General features: G+C 40.9%; 1 protein-coding gene across 1 annotated transcript in view; it reads left to right on the top strand.

Annotated features, from left to right (window-relative positions):
• The window catches only part of MTREX (Mtr4 exosome RNA helicase), a 311801-nt gene that overhangs the window by 125751 nt on the left and 164534 nt on the right, over positions 1-21516 (top strand). The window contains exons 12-15 of the mRNA XM_033931296.1: positions 617-691; positions 4157-4267; positions 5431-5532; positions 13804-13929. Coding sequence (XP_033787187.1) covers positions 617-691; positions 4157-4267; positions 5431-5532; positions 13804-13929 — 414 coding nt within the window. The remainder of the gene's footprint in view (positions 1-616; positions 692-4156; positions 4268-5430; positions 5533-13803; positions 13930-21516) is intronic.

Genomic DNA, 21516 nt, shown 5'->3' with positions numbered 1-21516 from the left:
AGGTCACTAGTCATTTTTATTGCTCCTTTCAGGTTAGACCACTGTTTTTCCATTTCCCTTATGTCCTCCCATCCTAACAGCTCTTTCTTCAGGTATTTTCCCATTTTACTAAAGTCCGTACATATGAAATCTAGGACTTTGAATTTTGTGTGGCCACCCTCCACTTTAGCAGTTATATCAGATCAGACCGTTTGATGATTGCCTCTTTCCAGGTGGACATCCACTTGAAACATTTGAGATACTCTCCCCATTTGTGAGGACCAGATCCAGTATCGCTTTTTCCCTCATGGGTTCTATCACCATTTGTCTGAGCAGAGCCTCTTGAAAGGCATCTACAATCTCCCTGCAAAAGGTAGACCCTAGCATCTGATAACTATGATTTGGATTATTTTTCCCAATTTGCATCACTTTATGTTTGTATTAAATTTCATCTGCCATTCGGATGCCCTATTAAATATCCTCATCAGGGACATTAGTTTCATCATCAGGGACATTAGTTTCTTGTAAGAACACATTTTAGTTTATTATACTTTCTGTTATACTGCTTTTCAACTTTGTATCAAAGTGGTTTACAGTACTAATAGTTCTGTATTTCTGATTTTCCTTTCAGATGAAGAAAAAAAAAATGGTTGAGGAGGTGTTTAATAATGCAATTGACTGCCTGTCTGATGAGGACAAGAAACTTCCACAGGTGAGCATGCAAGAAAGGGCTGTGTTTTAATTTCATTTCTGATTTGAAGGTTAGCCCAGGTTTCTGATATATTTTACAGCAGTTTGTGTTCTAATGCAGCAAGAAGCTATTTGCTTCTTGCAGTTGTGGCATAGTTTATCCCTATCACAGCAGCAGGGGGAGCTCTCTTTCTGATTGTAGGGAAGAATCTTGTTCAACTTGGTGACATGAAAGGGTATATAGTTATTGTCCTTATAAATATTTCATCATGTATTCCTTAATGCCATAAAGTGGCTAATATTTCTAGAAGAAAAACAAGTATTAGCTTCTCCTGTCTACTAGTACTGTCTGGCTGAGTGCTCTTCTGTTTATTTTTTTTTTTTTTTAATTCATGTTTTTCTGAAAGGTTATATCCCACTTTGATAATTTTTTATACTTGTGCTAATTTCCTATTTTTCTGTGAATTTTTTTCATTTGTAATAGAAAAACAAATATTTTACATTTGTTGAGCAGTCTTCCAGATCTTATTTCTGCCCTGTGCATATGCAGGACTCTCATATTTCACTTCAGACTTAATATTTAACCAGCATACAAACTCATGTCCATAATATAGATGGAGAGACAAGGCTGCAAAATGTAAAACTCTTGAAGTGGGGGCCAGTCTGGGGCTCACTGACAATTACTATGTCTTGCCATATGGAGGACTGGGGTTCAGTTCCGGAGTCAGGTCTTTCACTACTCAGGCAGCCAAAGTCAGTAGTTACAGAACCTGAAAAGAGGAGAAGAAAAATTTCCAATCGTTCAACTGCAATGATATCTAATGGCTAGAATTAGAGCTCACAGTTGTAGGGATCCAGAAAAAGTCCTGGTCCTTGTTCTTCAGCCTGGGTCAGTATGTCAAGCTCAGTCTTACAGTGTTCAAATCTAGGCTAGAAGTCCACTTTTTTAAAGACTGCTTTTACTCCGACCTCTTACCAATATCTCTTATCATTCCCTTTATGAGAAATTCTCTAAACCCTATTTGTCCTGATTGTAAACCCTATTACTGTATTTCCCCATATATAGGCCGCAGCTTATATATGGGTTTTGCAATCTGGCCCAATGGGTGCAGCTTGTAAAACTGGGGCGGCCTATACAATTTTAAAAAATCATCACCCCCCCCCTTACCTCCCTCACTGGACGCCTCAAATCGCTGCCTCTTCGAATCACAGCCAGCGGTGCAGCAGGAGAGATCTTTTCGATCTCCAGCCCAGCCCCGCGCTTCTTTCTGCATGGCTTCGCATCATTTCTTGTGGCGGAAGCAGCAGATAGCCACACTAAACTCACCGGGCCGCCATCTTTAAATTTCTCAGTATATGGTACCCACCTCTGATGCCGCATTACCACCGCACTACAGAAATGGCACAAGACTCCTACCCCCTTATGCACAGCTAGCCCGGCAGCCCACAGGGTTTCCTGCAGCCTTTGACAAGGACTAAGCATTCCAGCCAATCTGAGCGAGTCGCGGCAATGACAAAACATCAGGTTCCACCAATGGAATTGGAAAAAAAAAAAATTAAGGCATGAGGTAGGAGGGAAGATGTTAAAAAGACAACAATGTGGCAGTTCACCTGAGCAACCAATATGCGAGCGAGATCTGCTTTTTTTAAAAAGAAAAAGTTGGTGTCATCCAATCAAAAGGCTGTTTCAGGGTGTTGCTTGGATTTTTTAGGGGTTAATTGTATGCTGCTTTGATAGTCCCGCGAGAACTGACGCGAAGCCATGCAGAAAGCAGCGCAGGGCCAGGCTGGAGATCAAAAAGATCTCTCCTGCCCTACACCACTGGCCGTGATTCGAAGAGGCAACGATTCGAGGCCGTCCAGCGAGGAGAGTAAGGGGGTGGATGGGATGATTTTTTTTTAATTGTATAGGCCGCCCCAGTTACTGGTAGATAAGCTGCAGCTAATACAATGGGGCGGCTTATCTACCAGTTTTTAAACTCGTATATTCATTTTATGCGGCCTATACAAGGGAACAGCCTATATGTGGGGAAATACGGTAGATTGTAAGCTGTATCGAGCAGGGATTCTCTCTTACATGTTTAATGTACAGCACTGCGTATGTCTGGCAGTGCTATAGAAATGATAAGTAGTAGTAGCTCAGCTGTGGACTGCAATGAGTAAGCTCATTAAATTTGCAGGAGTACATATCTGGGGTAGCTGCAATGAAAAGTAATGTTGCTTGATCCCATAATCAAGTCTATACTGGTGGTAAGCCTCGTAGTGGCTTGCTGCACTTCCTTCACTCCCCCAAAAAACAAGTTTTGCAGACTTTGCAAGTTGCTCAAAATGCCACTGTATGAATTATTATGAAGGCTTTGAAGTTTGAACATATCACCCCAATCTTACGGAATTTGCTGCCAATTGGCTCACGGGTGGAATTTAAGATTCTGTTTCTAATTTTTAAGTGACAATTGTCCAATGGTGCTGAGTTGCATTCTTATCAACCAACACAGATGTTATGGTCCGTGGATAAGATGTATCTGGAAGTACCGTCTATGAACATGGTTAGACTCGCAGGTTTTCGTAAAACCATGTTGACCGTACAAGGGCCAATATGTTGGAATGCATTGCCTATTGAGATATAAAAGATATTGAATGTTTTGATTTTCTTAATAATGCATGTAATTTTGGGGTTTTGGTTTCTTTTTGCACTTTTGTGACTTGCATTGAATGGTGGTGTTATATAGAAAGAGTACCATTGATTTTCTGTTTGTCTGTTAATTTATGTATGTTGGATGTGCAGGATACAAATTTTTAAATACATAAATTATAGCATATCATGGAAGACTTGGCCCTTATTGGACTTTCGTTGGTTTTCTGAAGGAGCACAACATAACCTAGAGGCAGAAGGCAGAGATGAACTCCGCTGTCCACAGAAAACATCTTACAGGGTTCAGTTTTGGAAGAAATTTCATATCCAACCCTTAAAACAGGATGGAGAGCAAGAAACAGAGAAACTCAAAATATGAGAGGAACTAAGAATCATAAAGCTCGGCTAATTCATCCCTTTTTCCTTCATGTTGCTTCATCCTCTGCAGCTGCATATTTGTTCCATACTTTCCTGAATTTTGGTATTATATTTTTCTCTCATGAAACAGTTATCCAGTAAATTGCTATATCCTTCACTCAATTTTGTTCTTAACTAAGAAAGTATCCTCATTTACCTCCATTTTGACTAATTAGACCTGTGCATTTGATGAACTTTTTGACTCTGACTTGCTAACCAGTCTGAAAAAAAAAACTGTTTCTGGAACTAGCTTATGTCTTTCAGTTGCAAGAATATACATTCTTAGCAGAGGGTTCTGCTCTGATTGTTTTATATGGTAGTATCTTTATGCATCTTCATTTGAGGCTGTTTGAAAGTCAGTAGCATTCTATTATTGTAGAAAGGCTGGGACCTATACAGATTTGTTTCCACTAACTATGCCTTTCATTACATTGGCAGGTTGAACATGTGCTACCTCTTCTGAAGAGAGGAATTGGAATCCATCATGGAGGTTTGCTTCCCATTTTAAAAGAAACCATAGAAATTCTTTTCTCAGAGGGATTAATAAAGGTATGTACATTTTTCAAACTAAAATTCTATTTACCCTTCTCAGTCAAGCTTCTGCTGATACAGTTGTATGCATATGTTCCACATCATAGAAACATAGAAGATGACGGCAGATAAGGGCCATAGCCCATCAGATCTGCCCACTCTACTGACCCACCCCCAAGTCTACTATCCTAGGGATCCCACTCTTGGTGACAGGTTCCCTTGGCTTAACCCTCTAAGGGATCCCACATGGGCATCCCATTTGCTCTTAAATTCTTGCACGCTGTTTCATTATCAAAATGACTTGTGATCTCTCAGAAAAATCATTATTTTAATGGTTAGTCATAAATGTATCATTTATTGCTATTTGTTCATTGGTGTAACTCAATATGCAAACTTCTGTGGCTCACTTTTTAAAAAAGGGGTATGTATATGTATATTCAGTCAAGTAATAAAACCCGCTTTACAAGCTTGATAAGGGCTGTGGCTGTCCTGTAATCTACCTTAAGTAGTTGTCACGTTGGTTCCTGGCTGTTGAGATGATGATGGTGTGGATTTGTTTAATGTAATAAGAGCTTACATTAAAGTTAGTGACTCAGAGCAAGATTTCATCGACTCATGTCATCAGTATAACATCTGTGAAATCTCATGCTTGAGTCACTGGCAGCATTGCAGCTGGCTGGATACTGGGGGCAGATTTAAGTTTGCTCAAAAGTAGAGCAAAAAGAGTTTAAAGATTGGCAATTTTGTTTTGTTTCATAGCTTCAAATTAGTATGTTTTTTTCTCAGAAACAAAATACCCAAACAAGAGCATAATAAAGCTTTCGGGAGTTTTTGCTTTTGAGTACTAAATGTAAGAATATGACACAAATCCCATAATGTATTTTGCATGGCTTTTTACAGTTATTTCTGTGGAGTTTTTTTTTTCTTTTCAGAAGTTTCAGGAAATGAAACCTTTTGGCAGAAGATGAATGATTTAAAAAAATGTGCAAGCAAGCAGGTTTTTGTAGTGTTCCCCCACACCACCCTCTCCAGTTTTGATTAAAAATTAAATATGACTCTGAATTGAAGAATTATGGGTTATTTTTGACATGCCTTAGTATAACAATTTTTAGTAGCTCCTGATTGTTTTTATAAAGCATCTCTCTCTCAGCTTCACCTTTATTTGATCATTTCTCTTCTAGGCTTTATTTGCAACTGAAACATTTTCTATGGGAATTAACATGCCAGCTCGGACTGTGCTGTTTACAAATGCTCGCAAATTTGATGGGAAAGATTTCCGCTGGGTAAGTAAAATGCATGATGATGCTCCCTTTTTGATAACAGATTAGGTGCATGATAGTCATTTCTACATATCTAATTATATTGTAGAAATGTATGTTTTGTATGTAATATAGTAAAAGTTAGTTAGTTCACTTGCAATAAACATGTTCCTAAGAGTTAAGAATCCAAGATTAGGAGGATGAAAGCATCAATACAATTTTCTTACTTCTTCCCCCAACTACCCCTCCAGTCCAACAAAATATTAATTTCATCAAAAGTGATTATAAACAATTCAGCTGACGTTTTAAAATAAATATGTAGGAATAACATTATAAATTCTCACTTCTGTTTCATTGCAGAAGACATGTTAGTTTTTAAGGTTTATGATGGTGTTTACAGGTGAGCTGATTCTTACCATAATTTTGTGCTGGCATCTCACTGACCTATGTGAAATATAAATGGAGTACAAACATTCATTTATTATCTTTGGCAGATGTTAGTGCTAACAGCCTGTAGCAACTTACAGTAAGTGGTGATTATGTTTTATGAAAACAAGCAGAGACTCCTGTCAACATCAGCTCCCAATTCCCCTTCAAATGTAGGGCTGAGTAAAAGACAGGCGGTGTTTATCAAAGGTGATTTAAAATAAACAGCTAAGCACATGGTTGCAATTAAGTGCTTCTCTTTTCTTCAGTGCAGAAAGGGGAGTAGGACTTGGGGTGTGTGATTTGTATCTAATGATCTTAAGGTGACCAAATAGGTTGCAAAGTGACAGCAAAAGCCAGAAGGATGCTTGGGTGCATAGGGAGAGGACTGGGGTTCATAGACAACGGCGCAAAAGACAAAAGCGCGTGCCGCCGCGCCGCTCTAAATTACAGTTTTTAGGGGCTCCGACGGGGGTTTTGTTGGGGAAACCCCCCCCCAGTTTACTTAATAGACATCGCGCCGGCATTATGGGGGTTTGGGGGGTTGTAACCCTCCACATTTTACTGTAAACTGAACTTTTTTCCTAAAAACAGGGAAAAAGTGAAGTTTTCAGTAAAATGTGGGGGGTTAGAACCCCCCACACCCCCCACAACGCGGCGCGATGTCTAATAAGTAAAGTGGGGGGGGGTTCCCCCCCATGCCCCCCCCCCGTCGGAGCCCTAAAAACAGTAATTTTGAGCGGCGCGCACCTCTGCGCTGCGCTCAATTGTCTGGGCGCGCCTTTGTCCCGGCGCACTTTTGACCTGACACCGAGGACTGGCCAGCAGGAAACAGGAGAGGATAATGCTTTTATATAATCAGGGTTGAGGAGTTGGTACACCAAACTGACTCGGACTCCTCTAATTTTCTACTATCAAATTTGGACTGTAGCTCCAATTCTGAGTCCTACTAATATGAGACATTATCTTTTTTGTTCTAGATCTAAAGTACTGGTAAACATAACTTTGAATCCAGGACAAAGATATAAAGAAAATTTGCTGTATATTTATGATGTATAGTTTTGAAGTTAGAGTTGCATTATCAGGCGGGGAAGACAAACTCCTGGATGATTCTGCTGATTGTTCAAGCCTATTCTTATCTTTCATTTAGGAAATTATTGAAAACTTATCTAGTCGATAAACAAGATTGTTGAGACTTCAAGATGTGTTCTTTTTAGGTTCTGCATTTCAAATGTATTTTTTATCATGTTTTATATTTTAAATATATTTTTATCTGATGATGTATTTAACGATGTAGTAGTTAAGATAGTTGTTTTTAGAAATTGTATTACTAACTGAAATGTTCAGTCTTACTGTTGTGAACCGCCCAGAACAGCTGGTGGGGCAGCATATAAGAAAATAAATTATTATTGTTATTATTATTGGGGTTGGTAGATTTTTACTGACTCCAACTCCACAGCCCAGTGTATAAGTCTATTGTGAAACACCATTTATAATACTGTGTACAAATCTGAATACCACGCCTTCAAAAAAGATATAAACAAGATGGTCTGGAGACAGCTACTAAATAATAATAATAACTTTATTTTTGTATACCGCAGTACCACAACAGTTCAGAGCGGTTTACAGAGGAAGAGACTGTACACAGACATTCAGATTAGCTTAGCAGTTGGGATTAGTCAGGTATATCCAGAAGCATGGCAGGGATACAAGGCAGGGAGGGAGTCAGAGAAATTTATCAAAGAGATAGGTTTTAATTGATTTCCTGAAAGTTTGGTAGGAAGGTGAATTTGAAATGAGGGTGGTTAGACATTTATTCCATTTGCCTGCTTGGAATGACAGAGATCTATCAAGGAATCTCTTGTAGATGCAGCCCTTTAAGGATGGGAAAGCAAACAGATAGGCATTACGTGTGCGGGAGGGACCTGAGAATTCAAAATGTTCTGACAGGTAGATAGGGGAAGAGCCTGTTAAGGTTTTGAAGCAGAAGCAAGCAAATTTGAAGATGATCCTTGCCTCCATCGGCAGCCAGTGCAGTTTTCTGTAATAAGGGCTTACATGATCTGATTTTTTAAGATCGTAGATGAGGCGAACGGCAGCATTCTGTATGATTCTCAAGCGTGGTTAGTGTCTTTGGTTAGAGGCTGACCAAAACTATCTGAAAGCTTTTGGCCAAAACGCATTACCTGGTTTCAGCCAAAACTGAAAATTCAGATTTAATTGTGTATCAAAGTTGGCCCTGTGGATTCAGAATTTTCAGTCTGATTCCCTATGCTAAACCCACAGTACTCAAGCCAGAATATAATCATTGAAATAGTGAAAGAGACTTAGGAGGAAATGATGTCACTGTCATGGCTGGACGCCTATGAACAGAGCTCTGTCAGAGCTGTATCTTAATTAATGCTAACCACCTGAATTAGTACCACTTACCCCCGATGAACGGCGGAGATTGAAACCGTACCTCAGCAATGACGACCGGGAAAAAATTGGACAGCTACCGGTATGCAGGGAGCAAGCAGGGTCCACAGAAAGACTCATGCTCAAGCCCGGTGCCTCAGGACAAGATGGCGGAGGCTACAAGAACGGTGGGAGCACAGGTGGCATTTTTGCCGGAAAAAGTAGTGATTACCTGTGGAGGTCAGAGTGAGTCAACCAGTGCATTTAAGGACTTACTGCTGGAAATTAAAATTTGAAATGCACACAATGAGTCATGATATCACAAGGGCAATGGAGGATTTAAAAAAAGAGCTGGTAGATCTTACCCGATGCCAAGATGAAGTGGAGACCCACATGGACAGTATTACAGAAGAGATAATAAAGATGCAGCAAGAGATGGATACTCTGCATTCTGGGGAAATGGTGCTACGGGATAAGATCGAAGATTTAGAAAACTTCACACGTCGGTGTAACTTGCAATTACGAGAGCTGCCTTAGACAGTTGAATTTCAAAACGCGAGGCAAGTAGTACTCACCATCTGCTCAGATATCTTGCTAAAGGCCTGGGGCCCAGAAAGTCCAATACCAAACATTGAAATTGAAAGGGCCCATTGAGCACTTGGATGACCACAGGCTAATCTGGCAAGGGACTTGTGTTATGCTTAGCCAGCTTTAAACTTAAAGAAAAAATCTTCTATGCAGCACGGCGGATGCGGGACTATAGATGGCAGGACAAATGTCAGAAAATTCTGCTTCACACAGTGAGTGGTGAACACCTGGAACTCTCTCCCAGAAGAGCTGGTGAAGGAAACCACCATTCTAAGATTTAAGGAAAAACTGGACGCACATCTTCTTGCGGGACACATTGAGGGATACGAGTGACTAATGTATTCGCCAGGGTATGCCTGGCTGAGCCTCCGCGTGTGCGGATCACCGGACTGGATGGATCCCAGGTCTGATCCGGTGCAGGCATTTCTTATGTTCTTAAAGTGGAAGTTTATCAGGACATTGCAGCAGGCAAATTTCAGAAGCGTAAAGACATGCAACCAGTTACCGCCTAAATGAGAAAGGAGGGGCTCCACTATAGGTGTCTCTACCTCTTTGTGATGGCACTTAAAGTGGGATCGACCACTAAGAAAATCCACACATTAGACAAGGCTTAGAAAGCCTTGGCTTCTCTGGTGGCACCTAACTTGCCAGAGAAGTCACAGAGTTCAGCGGTAGAATGGGAGCGAACACTGCAGACCAGGTGGAAGCGTCAAAGACTAAGTGCGGGACTGCGAACGTAGCAGGCATCAACTTTATCCACATGAAGTGCTGGATAGTGACTGCTGAGGACTGCTGTTATGCTTGTAATGGCTTGCATGTAGTCCCATAACTGTGGGGAGTCTGAGAGTTGTTGGAATATGGGGTATGGATGATTGGTTGGTGTAAAAGCTTCAGGGGGTGAGTGAATGGCCGGTTGGGATACAGGGTGGGTATGAGGGGGGGAAATGGACATTGGTGCAAGTTTAATGGAATTGTAGTTGGGGTAGAGGGCCAGATAGGTAATCACTTATTCGGATGGGTCCTAGGGCTTGGATGGTTAGGCCCACAGCGAGGAGAGGGGAGGGGGATTTTCAGGGGGAGGGAGGATGGGGGAAGGGCTTGGAGGGGGGAGAAGTTGGGGGATCTGGAGATTTCTCACCCTATGATTATTTGGGGGGTTGTGTAGGTTTTTTGGGGGGGTACTGGGCCCACCAAAGGTCTGGTCAGTGGCTGGGATGGCCAGGCTATATGTGGTAGAATTACCTTTTGGTGGTTTGCGAACCAACACGTGTCTTCCCAGTGAAGCTTACTATAAATATAGATTGTATAGATTTGGCAGCAAAGGGGGTCGACTTCTGGTTCACCTGGTGACTGCGAAGTTCAACCCAAAAAGGCTGCTGACTGTGAAAAATGACCACAGAGCTAGAATTAATACTAATCTGGTTATCTGTGAGATATTCTATAACTACTAGAGTAAGCTGTATGGCTCACCGCCAGCTGATGGAATGCAGGCCTCGCTATATTTAGACAATTTGCAATTGCCCCATATCACTACCACTGACGGGGAATGTTTGCATGCTCCCATATCACCTGAAGACATCTACTGAGCAATATCCCATAGTCCCTTGATGAAAGCACCTGGAGAGGATGGCATGCGTGCCAAATTTTACAAAATTGTAGGTGAGGAGATAGTCCCACCGATAACTTCCTTGTTCAATGTCTTGATCAATGCAGAGGCTCTGCCAGAATGTATGAATGTGGCTCGAGTGTTGGTGCTCCCTAAGCCCCAGTGAGATCCTGAATTAGCAGAGTCTTATAGACCAATCTCACTGCTTAACACAGAGCTGAAGCTGTTAGCCAAAATTTTAGTCAATCGAATGGCAAAAAGTGCTGTTGGAGCTTATACATGAGTCACAGGTTGGATTTAAGAGCAGAACCATAGCGAAAAATGTAAGGAAGCTTCTCCTATCACTGGAACAGAGGACCCATATGGACATCGGTATTGATGAGCTTTGATGCTGAAAAAACATTTGATAGAGTTATGTGGGATTTCCTATATGCTGCATTAGCCGTCTATGGTTTTGATGGGTTCTTTGTGTCAGTAATTAGGACACTGTATACCTCTCTACAACCTAAAATTGTGCTTCACGATTATGAATCAGTGTTTTCCAATCTGTAGGGGTACAAGACAGGGATGCCCCCTTTTTCCTCTGTTATTTGTCCTCACTCTTGACTCTCTTATTAGGGATATACATAATATGCCCGCAATCAGGGGAATTCAGATAGGATCGTCTTCCTTTAAAATGGCTTTTGCCGATGATTTGCTTGTGTAATTAGCGGATTCTAAAAATTCCTTGGCCGCATTGTTGGAAGTGATCAAGGAATACGGAGATTATGCAGGCTTTAAATTGAATTATGGGAAATCGGAAGCGCTGCCCTCTTCTCTGGCGGTGCAGACTCAGTGGGATGATCATTTCCCTTTGAGATGGGCAGAGGGCTCATTTGTTTATTTGGGAGTGTTTGTAACAATGCACACTTCAAACTTGTATAAGTTGAACATAGAGAAATTACTGCAAAAAACAAGAGCGCAATTGGAGAACTGGAAGGACCTTCCCTTGTCTTTATCAGGTCATATAAGTCTGCTAAAGATGATAATATTGCCTAAATGGCTATATTTGTTTCAGACTTTTCTCTCTGTTTGTTGGGCAAGGATCTCAACCATTTACAGAGATTATTTGTTACCTTCTGTTGGGTTTCGTAACTCTCAATCCTTGTTCTATGGTAAAAAAGTGTGGTTGTTCCCTGACGTCATCAGAACTTCACAGGAGCAGAGGAAATTATTTATTGTTATGCGAAATGAAACTTTAACCCTAGGAGCAACTTTTCTTCTCGCTTATCCTTGTAAGTGTTTAGTAAAGTTCCTAGGAGTTAAATATGGTTTTTTTTTGCATCAGATCAATTAAGATCCTTCTTGGATTTGAAGACCGTAACAATGAGGAAAGATAAGTGAACAGTTTGTTGAAATTAAGGAATTAGCTGCCAAGCCTGTTTCCTTTTAAATTATCCTATATTTCTTCTTTTGAGTCTCCTCTTACTCTATTGGCAAGTCTTATTGGCAAGCACAAAGGACAAAATTACCAGAACATCGCTACATCTAAATGGCCACGAATACCCAATTTCTAAAACTATAAAAACACTGGGAATCACACTAGACACACATCTAACTATGGTTGACCACAGAATATAGTGGTGAAGAAATGCTTTTGTACACTGTGGAAATTAAGGACCATTAAAAAATACTTTGACTCCACATCCTTTAAATTGCTGGTGCAGTCTCTGGTCCTGTCAATACTGGACTACTACAATATCATTTATCTAGATATCCCAAAGAAAACAGTACAAAAATTAAGAATAGTACAAAACATGGCAGTTCGCTTGATATTCGGATTGAGGAAAAATGACCACATTAGCCCCTACTACAGAAGATTACACTAGTTGCCAATGGAGGTGCAAATAATGTTCAAGTTTGCCTGTATTTGTTTCAAGCAGGTCTGGGGTCTAGCACCTTCCTATCTTCTACCACATTTCGTACTACACAACCCCACACGGTCAACCAGAAACTGTAACATATTTGCATACCCAAAGATCACCGGCTGCAAATACAAATCCTTTTTGGACAGGTCTTTCATGTTTCAAGCAAGCAAACAGCAGTCCTGGCTGGGTAACTACATAAATGGAGCTAGGCTGATCTACAGCACCTTTCGGAGAGTAATTAAAAACGTACTGTTTGACAGATTCATCTCCTAAACAGAAGCCACACTAAATTTAAAAACTTATATTTTCCTTCTGCCTATTTCTTAGAAACATAGAAGATGACGGCAGAAAAGGGCTACAGCCCATCAAGTCTGCCCACTCTGCTTACCCACCCCCTGACTATGCCCTAATGACCCAATTTCCTTATCTTGACCCTCGTAGGGATCCCACATGGGTATCCCATTTATTCTTAAAGTCTGGCACGCTGTCTGCCTCGATCACCTGCACTGGAAGCTTGTTCCAATGATCAACCAGTGCAGGTGATCGAGGCAGACAGCGTGCCAGACTTTAAGAATAATATGTTGTACCCTCACTTTTTGCATTCTGTAATTCGCTGATTGTCCAGCTTTATTCCTTGGGTTGCACACTTGAGATTCATATTGCATACTTGAGATTCATATTTTCCTTATGTCTATTTCTTGTGTAATAAGTTGTACCCTCACTTTTTGTATTCTGTAATTCGCTGATTGTCCAGCCCTCTTCGATGTGAACCGCCTAGAAGTCATCTGACTATGGTGGTATAGAAGGATAAAGTTATTATTATTATTATCCTCAAATGTGGTCTGAGGAAGATGACCTAATTTCTTTAGCAATATGGCTGAATTTTAAGTTCTGTACTTGCTATCTCTTTTTCTTGTCCAAGAAGATTCTTGTGTGTAATACTGGAAATTAAAATAAAAAAAGGCTAGCCTTAGGAGAGGTTTAAAAGCCTCTCTGAATAACACAATATGTACAATGAGGAAGGTCTATACTTCTGTTTTCTAATCATAATAATACAGCTTCTTATATCTCACAATTTTTGACAGGGAATCATTGTGGCTCACAGCAAGGAAGAATACATTTGTGATTCCAGATTAAAGTAAGCAGATTTAGCGTAGATAGTTCAGAGTATGGGGGAGTGATAAATGGGAGCGCTAGACTGCGGATAGCATTAATAACTACAAGGGGAAGAATTTCAAAACACAGTTGACTTATATGCTTCTGTTTCCAGATCTCCTGTGGATGCTCAGTAAGCATGCACTGTTTAGGCCAGCTAGTAGATTGTCTTCCTGGAGATACTTCACATAAAGCAGTGTTTAATTGTGTTTACAGATCTCATCTGGTGAATACATTCAGATGTCTGGTCGAGCTGGAAGGCGAGGCATGGATGAGAGAGGCATAGTAATCCTCATGGTAGATGAAAAGATGAGCCCTACTATTGGAAAACAACTTCTTAAGGTAAAGAAGCATTCTCTTAAGAGACTGAGGTGGACAGTTCTTTGATCTGTTCTATAGTTTTCATTTCATGAAAGGAAGAGTTTGTTTTCTACGTTAACTACATATGGTAAAAAAGAGCATGTAAAACATGAGATAAGAGTATTACATAGTAACATAGTAAATGACAGCAGATAAAGACCTGAACAGTCCATCCAGTCTGCCCATTAGTTACACACCTTATAAATTCATGATTAAATTAAATTGTCTTTTTTTCTTTGATGTTTCTGGGCCATAGACTATAAACACCCTGTATTGTCATAAGAACATAAGAATTGCTGCCATGGGTCAGACTGTTGATCCATCGTGCCCAGCAGTCTGCAGTTGCCTTTGAAGCTGACTCTAGCCTATCCAACCACCTCATCATTTGTGGAATACACACCGTAAAGTTTGCCCAGCAATATCTTCATGTTACAAGTTACTGAAATTTGAATTTATGCCCTCCCTAGCCCATCCTACACCGAATCATCCTTTTCTGTGCAAACAGCATACGATTCCTTATGGATAGGTTAAGTACCCAACTTGTGAGTTGTTTGCAGAAGGCATCAATCATTTTCTTCTCTCCACCCCTTTGTGTCTCTGGGAAGCACCCCCTCTCCTCCATTTTAACTCTGCAAGTTAGTTGAGAAGATGTCTTTGCTCTGCAATAGATTTTTTATTTTCAGGTTTTAAATTCGATCTTTTCGAGGCTTCCCTGTGCTAGGAGGTTCCCAGTAGTTCTGGGACAGCTCTACCTGGAAGAAGGGTTCAACATTTGGATCTGCAGCCAGGAGGGCCACACTTTTAAGAGAGTGCCTGCTTTAACACTCGGGGTGGGTCCCCTGGGAGCTGTGCTCACCCTTGTGGAGTCAGGCACTTGAGCTGAAAGGCTTGGTGGAGGTCGGCCACCACAAAGAATCATATGGGAGTGTAACGGGTCAAGAGTGTTAGGTTTTTGAATCTGAATAAAAGGCAGCCCGAAGAGACAAACTGCTGGAGCCACCCTTGTCTGAAGCAGAAATTCCTTCTCCATTTCCAGCTGCCGTGAGAAGCTGTGGTAGTTCTGTGCGTACAGCTCATTACTGTCTATGAGAAAATTGGGATGGGTTTGATTTAGGCAAAACTAAAGGTTTCTGAGGGTGTCCCAAGGGTCCCCCACCTCCAAAATTCTCTTTAGAGTGTGTTTCAACTTTTAGTTTTGCTCCCACAAGCTGTTTTCTGATACTAAAATGCTGCCACTGCGGCCATCTTGGATTTCCCAATTTTATTTTAAAATCCTCCTTATGCCTGTTTGTTTCGTTTTTACTTATTTTATTTTAAAAATTTCTATATTATGGTTTAAGTTAAATTGATAGAGAATCAAGTGATATTGATTAAGTTTAAATGTTATTTTTTGATACACTTGTTGTAAGATGTAAAATGAATAAAGAATTAAAAAAAAAAAAAATTTCTATTCCGCTTAACAACCTAAGCAAATTACAATTTACATGCAAAGTAGAAAAGACAGTACCATAAAACATTAACAAGTTAATCATTCATATAGTATCTACGTCATAAAAACTATCAGCTTAAAAAAGTGTAGGGAATTGGGATTTAAACGAGGGATAATTAATAAAGAAGGAAATAATTTTAGGGTACTAATTAGTTTAAATGAATTTACCTATTTTATTCAAGTATATATTTATATTGAATTTTATTTGGATGATTTTATGTGAGGATGTTAAAAATGAATATGTTAAGACTAATATCAATATATATTAATTGAATGAATGAATATATATAAATTAAGTAATTGAGCATTTAAACATATGAAAATATAGATGAATTTTTGGGAAATGTTAAAATAATATTGAGGGATATTAGTTGCCTGGGGGAGGGGTTTAGGGTCTGCTATACCAATGTGTGTTCCAGGTCAGACAATGTTTGTGGGGGGGTTGGGGAGGGAGAGTAGAGGGGGGGAGGGGGATGGGAGGATTAATGTATCTTTAAGAAATGAAATTGGAAGAAGTGTTAAAGTTGAATTGTTTCAATATAATTTTATTTATGGGGAAAAAAGGGATGGGGGGATAGGGAAAGGGGCGAAGGGGTGGGAAAGGAAATATATCTTAAAAATGTGCTGAGGACTGATCATAATATTTATCATAGAACTATATGTCAAATTTTAATCATAAAAAAAGCCTTAACAATTGTGAGTTTTTAAAGATTTTTTTAAAACTCTTCAGATCTTGACATAATCTCAATAACCCATTTAATTTGTTCCATAATCGAGGGCCTGCTACTGAAATTGCTGCCCTCCATGGTTTTTTGTAATGTACCTCACATACATTCTCTTTTTTTTTTTTCAATTGAAAAACTTTTATTGAGAAAACACTCCAAACAATACATAGCAATTGCACATGAGATACAAGAACAAAAATACAAAGAGCAAAATATCACATTCCAAGAGAACGCACAGCAATACAATCAGCTATATAGACATGTGCAAGTCCTTCCAACTAAGAATAACACTCTATAATCCCCACCCATACACAATCAATACCCCCCCACCCACCCCCCAGGGACAAACCACAGTACCCACAGCTTACAATAAGGTTGAGAACAGTCTATACTAAACAAAAACCACCAATTGGGACTAAATAGATATATGAGATCCCCCCCAGCTTCACCCACCCAGTACAACCCCATGACCAGCTCATAGCCCTCGACCACCTCTACCACAAACCCCCACAGAAGCCCGAAATTGACGCCACACATGGGCATAGCCATGCAGTTTACCATGCTTCAAAGCCGTTAAGTGATACAGATTCTGCCAAGAGAGCAAACGTTGTTCCACCAAGGCCCACGTGGGAGGAGGCACCTGATTCCACCGAGAGGCAATGGCCAATCGAGCAGCAGTAAAGGCCAATTTGCAGAATAAAGAGTCCCCCCGAGCCAGGTCCAATTGATGCCAAAACAATAAGGCGTGTCGCCAATCGGCCGGAATCTGGACATCCAGGATCCGGGACACCCGAGCAAAGACCTCAGTCCAGAATCCACACACCTGCCCACACTGCCACCACATATGCAAATAGGTACCAACCTCCCCGCAGCCCCTCCAGCAAAGCGCGCTCGTACCCCCCTGCCAGCGAGCCACAGCTTGAGGGGTATAATACCAACGAAAAAGAACCTTATATCCGTTTTCAAGCAACAAAGCGGCTATACCCGCCGAGGAGATCTCTGACCATATGTCGCTCCAAGTGTCCCAGGAAATAGCAGAACCACAATCATCCTCCCAGGCCGTCATATACGGAAGGGAAGCCCCCCGACCATTAAGGCACCTATATATAGCGGAGAGAGCTCCCTTCCGAAGCACTGGGCCCAATAATAGCTCAAAGGGCGTCTTACCACCCCTCAAGTCTCCCAAAAGACCCGAAGACCTAATATAATGAAGGACCTGCAGGTAGGGGAACAAATCCCTTATCCCAAGCCCATACTTGCCCTTGAGTTCCGCAAAGGGTGTAACCCCCCCCCCAAAACCGGGTCCCACAGTTGCCCCACACATATTAAGCCCCGTGACTCCCAGTCTGCAAACACTCCCCCATCCCCTCCCGGTGGAAAGCCAGGATTATATCTCAACGGAGTATACCAGGAATGTCTCTTACTCCCCAGCAAACAGGCCCTGGTCTGATTCCATACCCTCAAGGAAGTCACCACCGAGGACACCCCCCCCCGTCAGGCTCGCCCTGCCAGGCACCCACGGCCGATGTAACAAAGGTACCCCCTCACTTAACCGTTGCTCAATTCCCACCCACAGTTTCGGTGTCTGCGTCTGCCATTCTAGAAGGGCGCGCAGCTGAGCAGCCTGATAATATTTCACCACATCCGGGACCCCCAACCCCCCATCCCCTCTCCCCATGCGCAAGACTTTCCTACTCACCCTTGGCCGTCTGCCAGCCCAGATGAAATGAAAGATATGTCTCTGCACCCCCTCCAAGATTTTCCTATCAATCCAAAGAGGCAAAACCTGGAATAAGAACAACAATCGAGGCAGAATCATCATCTTCACGATGGCCACCCGGCCCAACCAAGAGAAATACAGATCTTTCCAATTAAGTAAATCCTGGCGAATGCGACGAAAGAGCGGTGGAAAGTTAAGGTCATATAACCCCACTCCCGGCGGTCCAAAATAGACCCCTAGATAGCGCAATGAATGGGTAACCCACCGAAACGGATATCGATCTCGAAGGTAGGAAACCCGATCAGCCGGCAAGTTAATGTTGAGGAGCTCCAATTTACCAACATTAACCCGAAATCCTGACACATCCCCATAAATCTCCAACTCCCGCAATATAGCCGGCAAGGAGGCTGCCGGGTCTTCCACCGTGAACAAAATATCATCCGCAAACAAAGCCAACTTAAAATCCCCTCCCGGTACCGTAACTCCCTTAATATCCGGATTCATTCGCACCCGCTGCGCTAGGGGTTCCACTGTCAAAGCAAAAAGAAGCGGAGAAAGGGGACACCCCTGACGAGTTCCCCTTGCTAGAGAAAAAGTCTCCGAATAGCTACCATTCACCTTGATACAACTTAGAGGGCCACTATAGAGGACCCGAATCCAATCCCGCATTCTCGGGCCCAGTCCCACAGATTCCAAAACCTTAAACAAGAAGGGCCAAGAAACTCTATCGAACGCCTTCTCAGCATCGATAGACAAAAACACCGTTTCTCTCACCCCCCCCCCCCCTGGCCCGGTCATACAGATTATAGACCCTACGCGTGTTATCCCTCACCTGTCTGCCAACCACAAATCCCGACTGATCCGGAAGGATCAGCCGAGGGATCCAACTCATCAAGCGGTCCGCCAGAATGCGCGTGAAGATCTTAGTATCCACCCCCAATAGGGATATCGGCCTATAGGATGCACATTGGAGAGGGTCCTTCCCCTCCTTAGCCAACACCGTCACCCCTTCCAAGCGCATGAAGAAGGGGAGGGCACTATTCCCTTGCAAAGAATTAAGAAAACGCAACAAAGGGGGCAGCAGCAGATCTTGAAAACGTTTATAGTACCGAACAGTAAAACCGTCCAGTCCAGGAGATTTGCCAAGTTTCATAGAACGCAGCGCACTACGAGCCTCAATCAATGTGAGAGGGCGGTCCAACCGGGCCGCATCCCCCTGTGTAATGGTAAATCTTGCAATCTTTCTGATCTGCTCTGCTTTTTCTTATTTTTATCGTCTTAAATTCGTTTTCAGTGGCATTGGTTCCATGAGACCCCCTTTTAAAATGGTTCTCTGCCAGGGAAAGGAAACAGTTTCCACAGAGCAGATTGCAGCTTCACAGAGCAAGTTTCGAGTGGACCTATGGGGCCAGCCTGTTGGTTTTTTTTTGGTTTTTTTTTAGTTCAATAAATTTTTATTCAGTATTTTAAAAAATACAAGGAGCAATTCAAATACATAAAAGTAGTATAACATTTTGCATTAATATACAGTTATTTATAAAGGCCCATATTATTAAGAAAAGCTCAGAGTATTGGATTTGTTTGTGGTGATGTATGACAATAGAAAGTGAAATAGGACAAAGTAAAAATTGAAAGAGAGAGGAAAAAAGAAGAGAAAGAAAAAAAAAAAAAAATTTTAAAGAGAGGAGAAGACAGGAGTGTCTACATAGTAGAATGTACATATGAATCTAAAAATGACCAGGGTGATTTTTTGTTTTTCCAATTCATGGATTTACAGAGTGAAATTTTATTTTCATATGCATATGATTCAAATCTGTGGTACATACATAGAGAGTTCCACCAAAAAGTATAATCTAATAACGAAGATGATTTCCAATTTTTCAGAATATGCATGAGAGCAGTCACAAACATGGTATCAATGAGTTTAGGAGGACAATTTGATTGCGCGAAACAGGGGTGTTGAGATCGAAGGATTATAATGTCCATAGAAATCTCTTCTGAGCAGTTGGTGATAGATTGTATGGTATTCCAGATTTTGGACCAAAAAGAACGGACCAGAGTACAATGGAAGAACATATGATCAAGAGTTCCTTCCTCTTTCAAACAGTTCCAGCAGATAGAATCTTGTTTTAATTTGGCTTTCCACATACGAAATGGGGTCCATATTGCATTCCACATTACAAAGAGCATTGATTGTGAAACTCTAGAAGATAAAAGTGGGCGGTTTGTTGAAGACCAAAAGAGTTCCCAGTCAATGTCAGAAAGTGGAATGGTTATTATATTATCCCAGTGTTTCATAGCATGATATGAGAAAGTGAAGGATTGGTCTCTTAGAATATTATAAAAAAAAGATATAGCTTTCCCTTTTGATAGAGACCGTAAAGACCAATGGTAAATAGTATTTTTAGAAGATATGAAGTCATATTGTATCTGTACAGAAGACAGTATTTCACTGAGTATGATCCATTGTGAATAAGCAGAGGATGTTAGTAGGTATGTGGAGCAAAGAATATCAAAAGTGATTAGTTTATTAAGAGTATATAATTGATGAACAAACCATATACCTGTCCGTTGCCACCGTTTCCATGAAAGGGATTTGCCTTGGTTTTGGATATTGGGATTATTCCAAAGGGACATGAGTGGGCTAACACTAATTGAGATATCAGCTATTTTATCTAAATGATGGAGAGCATGCTGCGTTGAATTCAAAAGAGAGTATTTTCTCAAATGTCTGGGTATTGATATCGTTAATAGGCAAGAGATGTGTAAAGGTTTGCATAGAAAACATTCCATTTCATTCCAATTAGGAGGGTCTTGAGAGAAGGAGTCATTGACCCAGTAAGCTCCATATTTAGTTAATGAAGCAATATAGTAGTGGTAGAAATCTGGAAAGTTAAGACCACCGTTAATTTTAGAGGCCTTCAGCTTGGCTAGAGCAATTCGAGGTTTTTTCTTGTTCCATATAAATTCAGATAGCTTCTTATTTAGCCAATGGAAAAATGATTTCTGGCATAAAAGAGGAAGCATTGAGAGGATGTAAATAATTTGAGGTGCTAGGGTCATTTTGATGGATGCTATTCTACCCCACCAAGACAAATAAAGTGGAGATCACCTAGATGTAGTGTTAAGAACTAAATTTTTGATTTTGGATATATTAAGATCTTGAGCAAAGACTGGATCTTTGTGTATTAAAATCCCTAAATATTTCACAGCTTCATTTGACCATGTGAATGGAAAATTAGCCAAGTCTGATTGAAGAATGTTATTGTTCAGAGGAAAGATTTCTGATTTCTCCCAATTTACAGAATATCCTGAGAAGCTAGAATATTGTTTGATGATATGTATAAGATGAGGGAGAGAAGATTTCTTAGAAAAATTAATACATCATCAGCATATGCTGCTAGTTTGAAGTCTCGATCAGAGGAGGGAATACCATTAATTAGCGGGCATTGTCGAATAGCAGAGAGAAGAGGCTCCAACACTAAATTGAACAATAGTGGTGAGAGAGGACAGCCCTGTCTAGTGCCTCTGTGAAGGGGAAATGTATTGGATAAAGAGTTATTAATTAGAATACGAACATTAGGACTATGATATAATGTTTTTATCCATTTCGTGAAAAATGATCCAAAGTTATA

This window comes from Geotrypetes seraphini, chromosome 1 (genome assembly GCF_902459505.1).
Source record: "Geotrypetes seraphini chromosome 1, aGeoSer1.1, whole genome shotgun sequence".
Taxonomy (NCBI): domain Eukaryota; kingdom Metazoa; phylum Chordata; class Amphibia; order Gymnophiona; family Dermophiidae; genus Geotrypetes; species Geotrypetes seraphini.
Note: the sequence above shows the minus strand (reverse complement) of the source record. Positions and strands in the feature narration are given on the sequence as shown.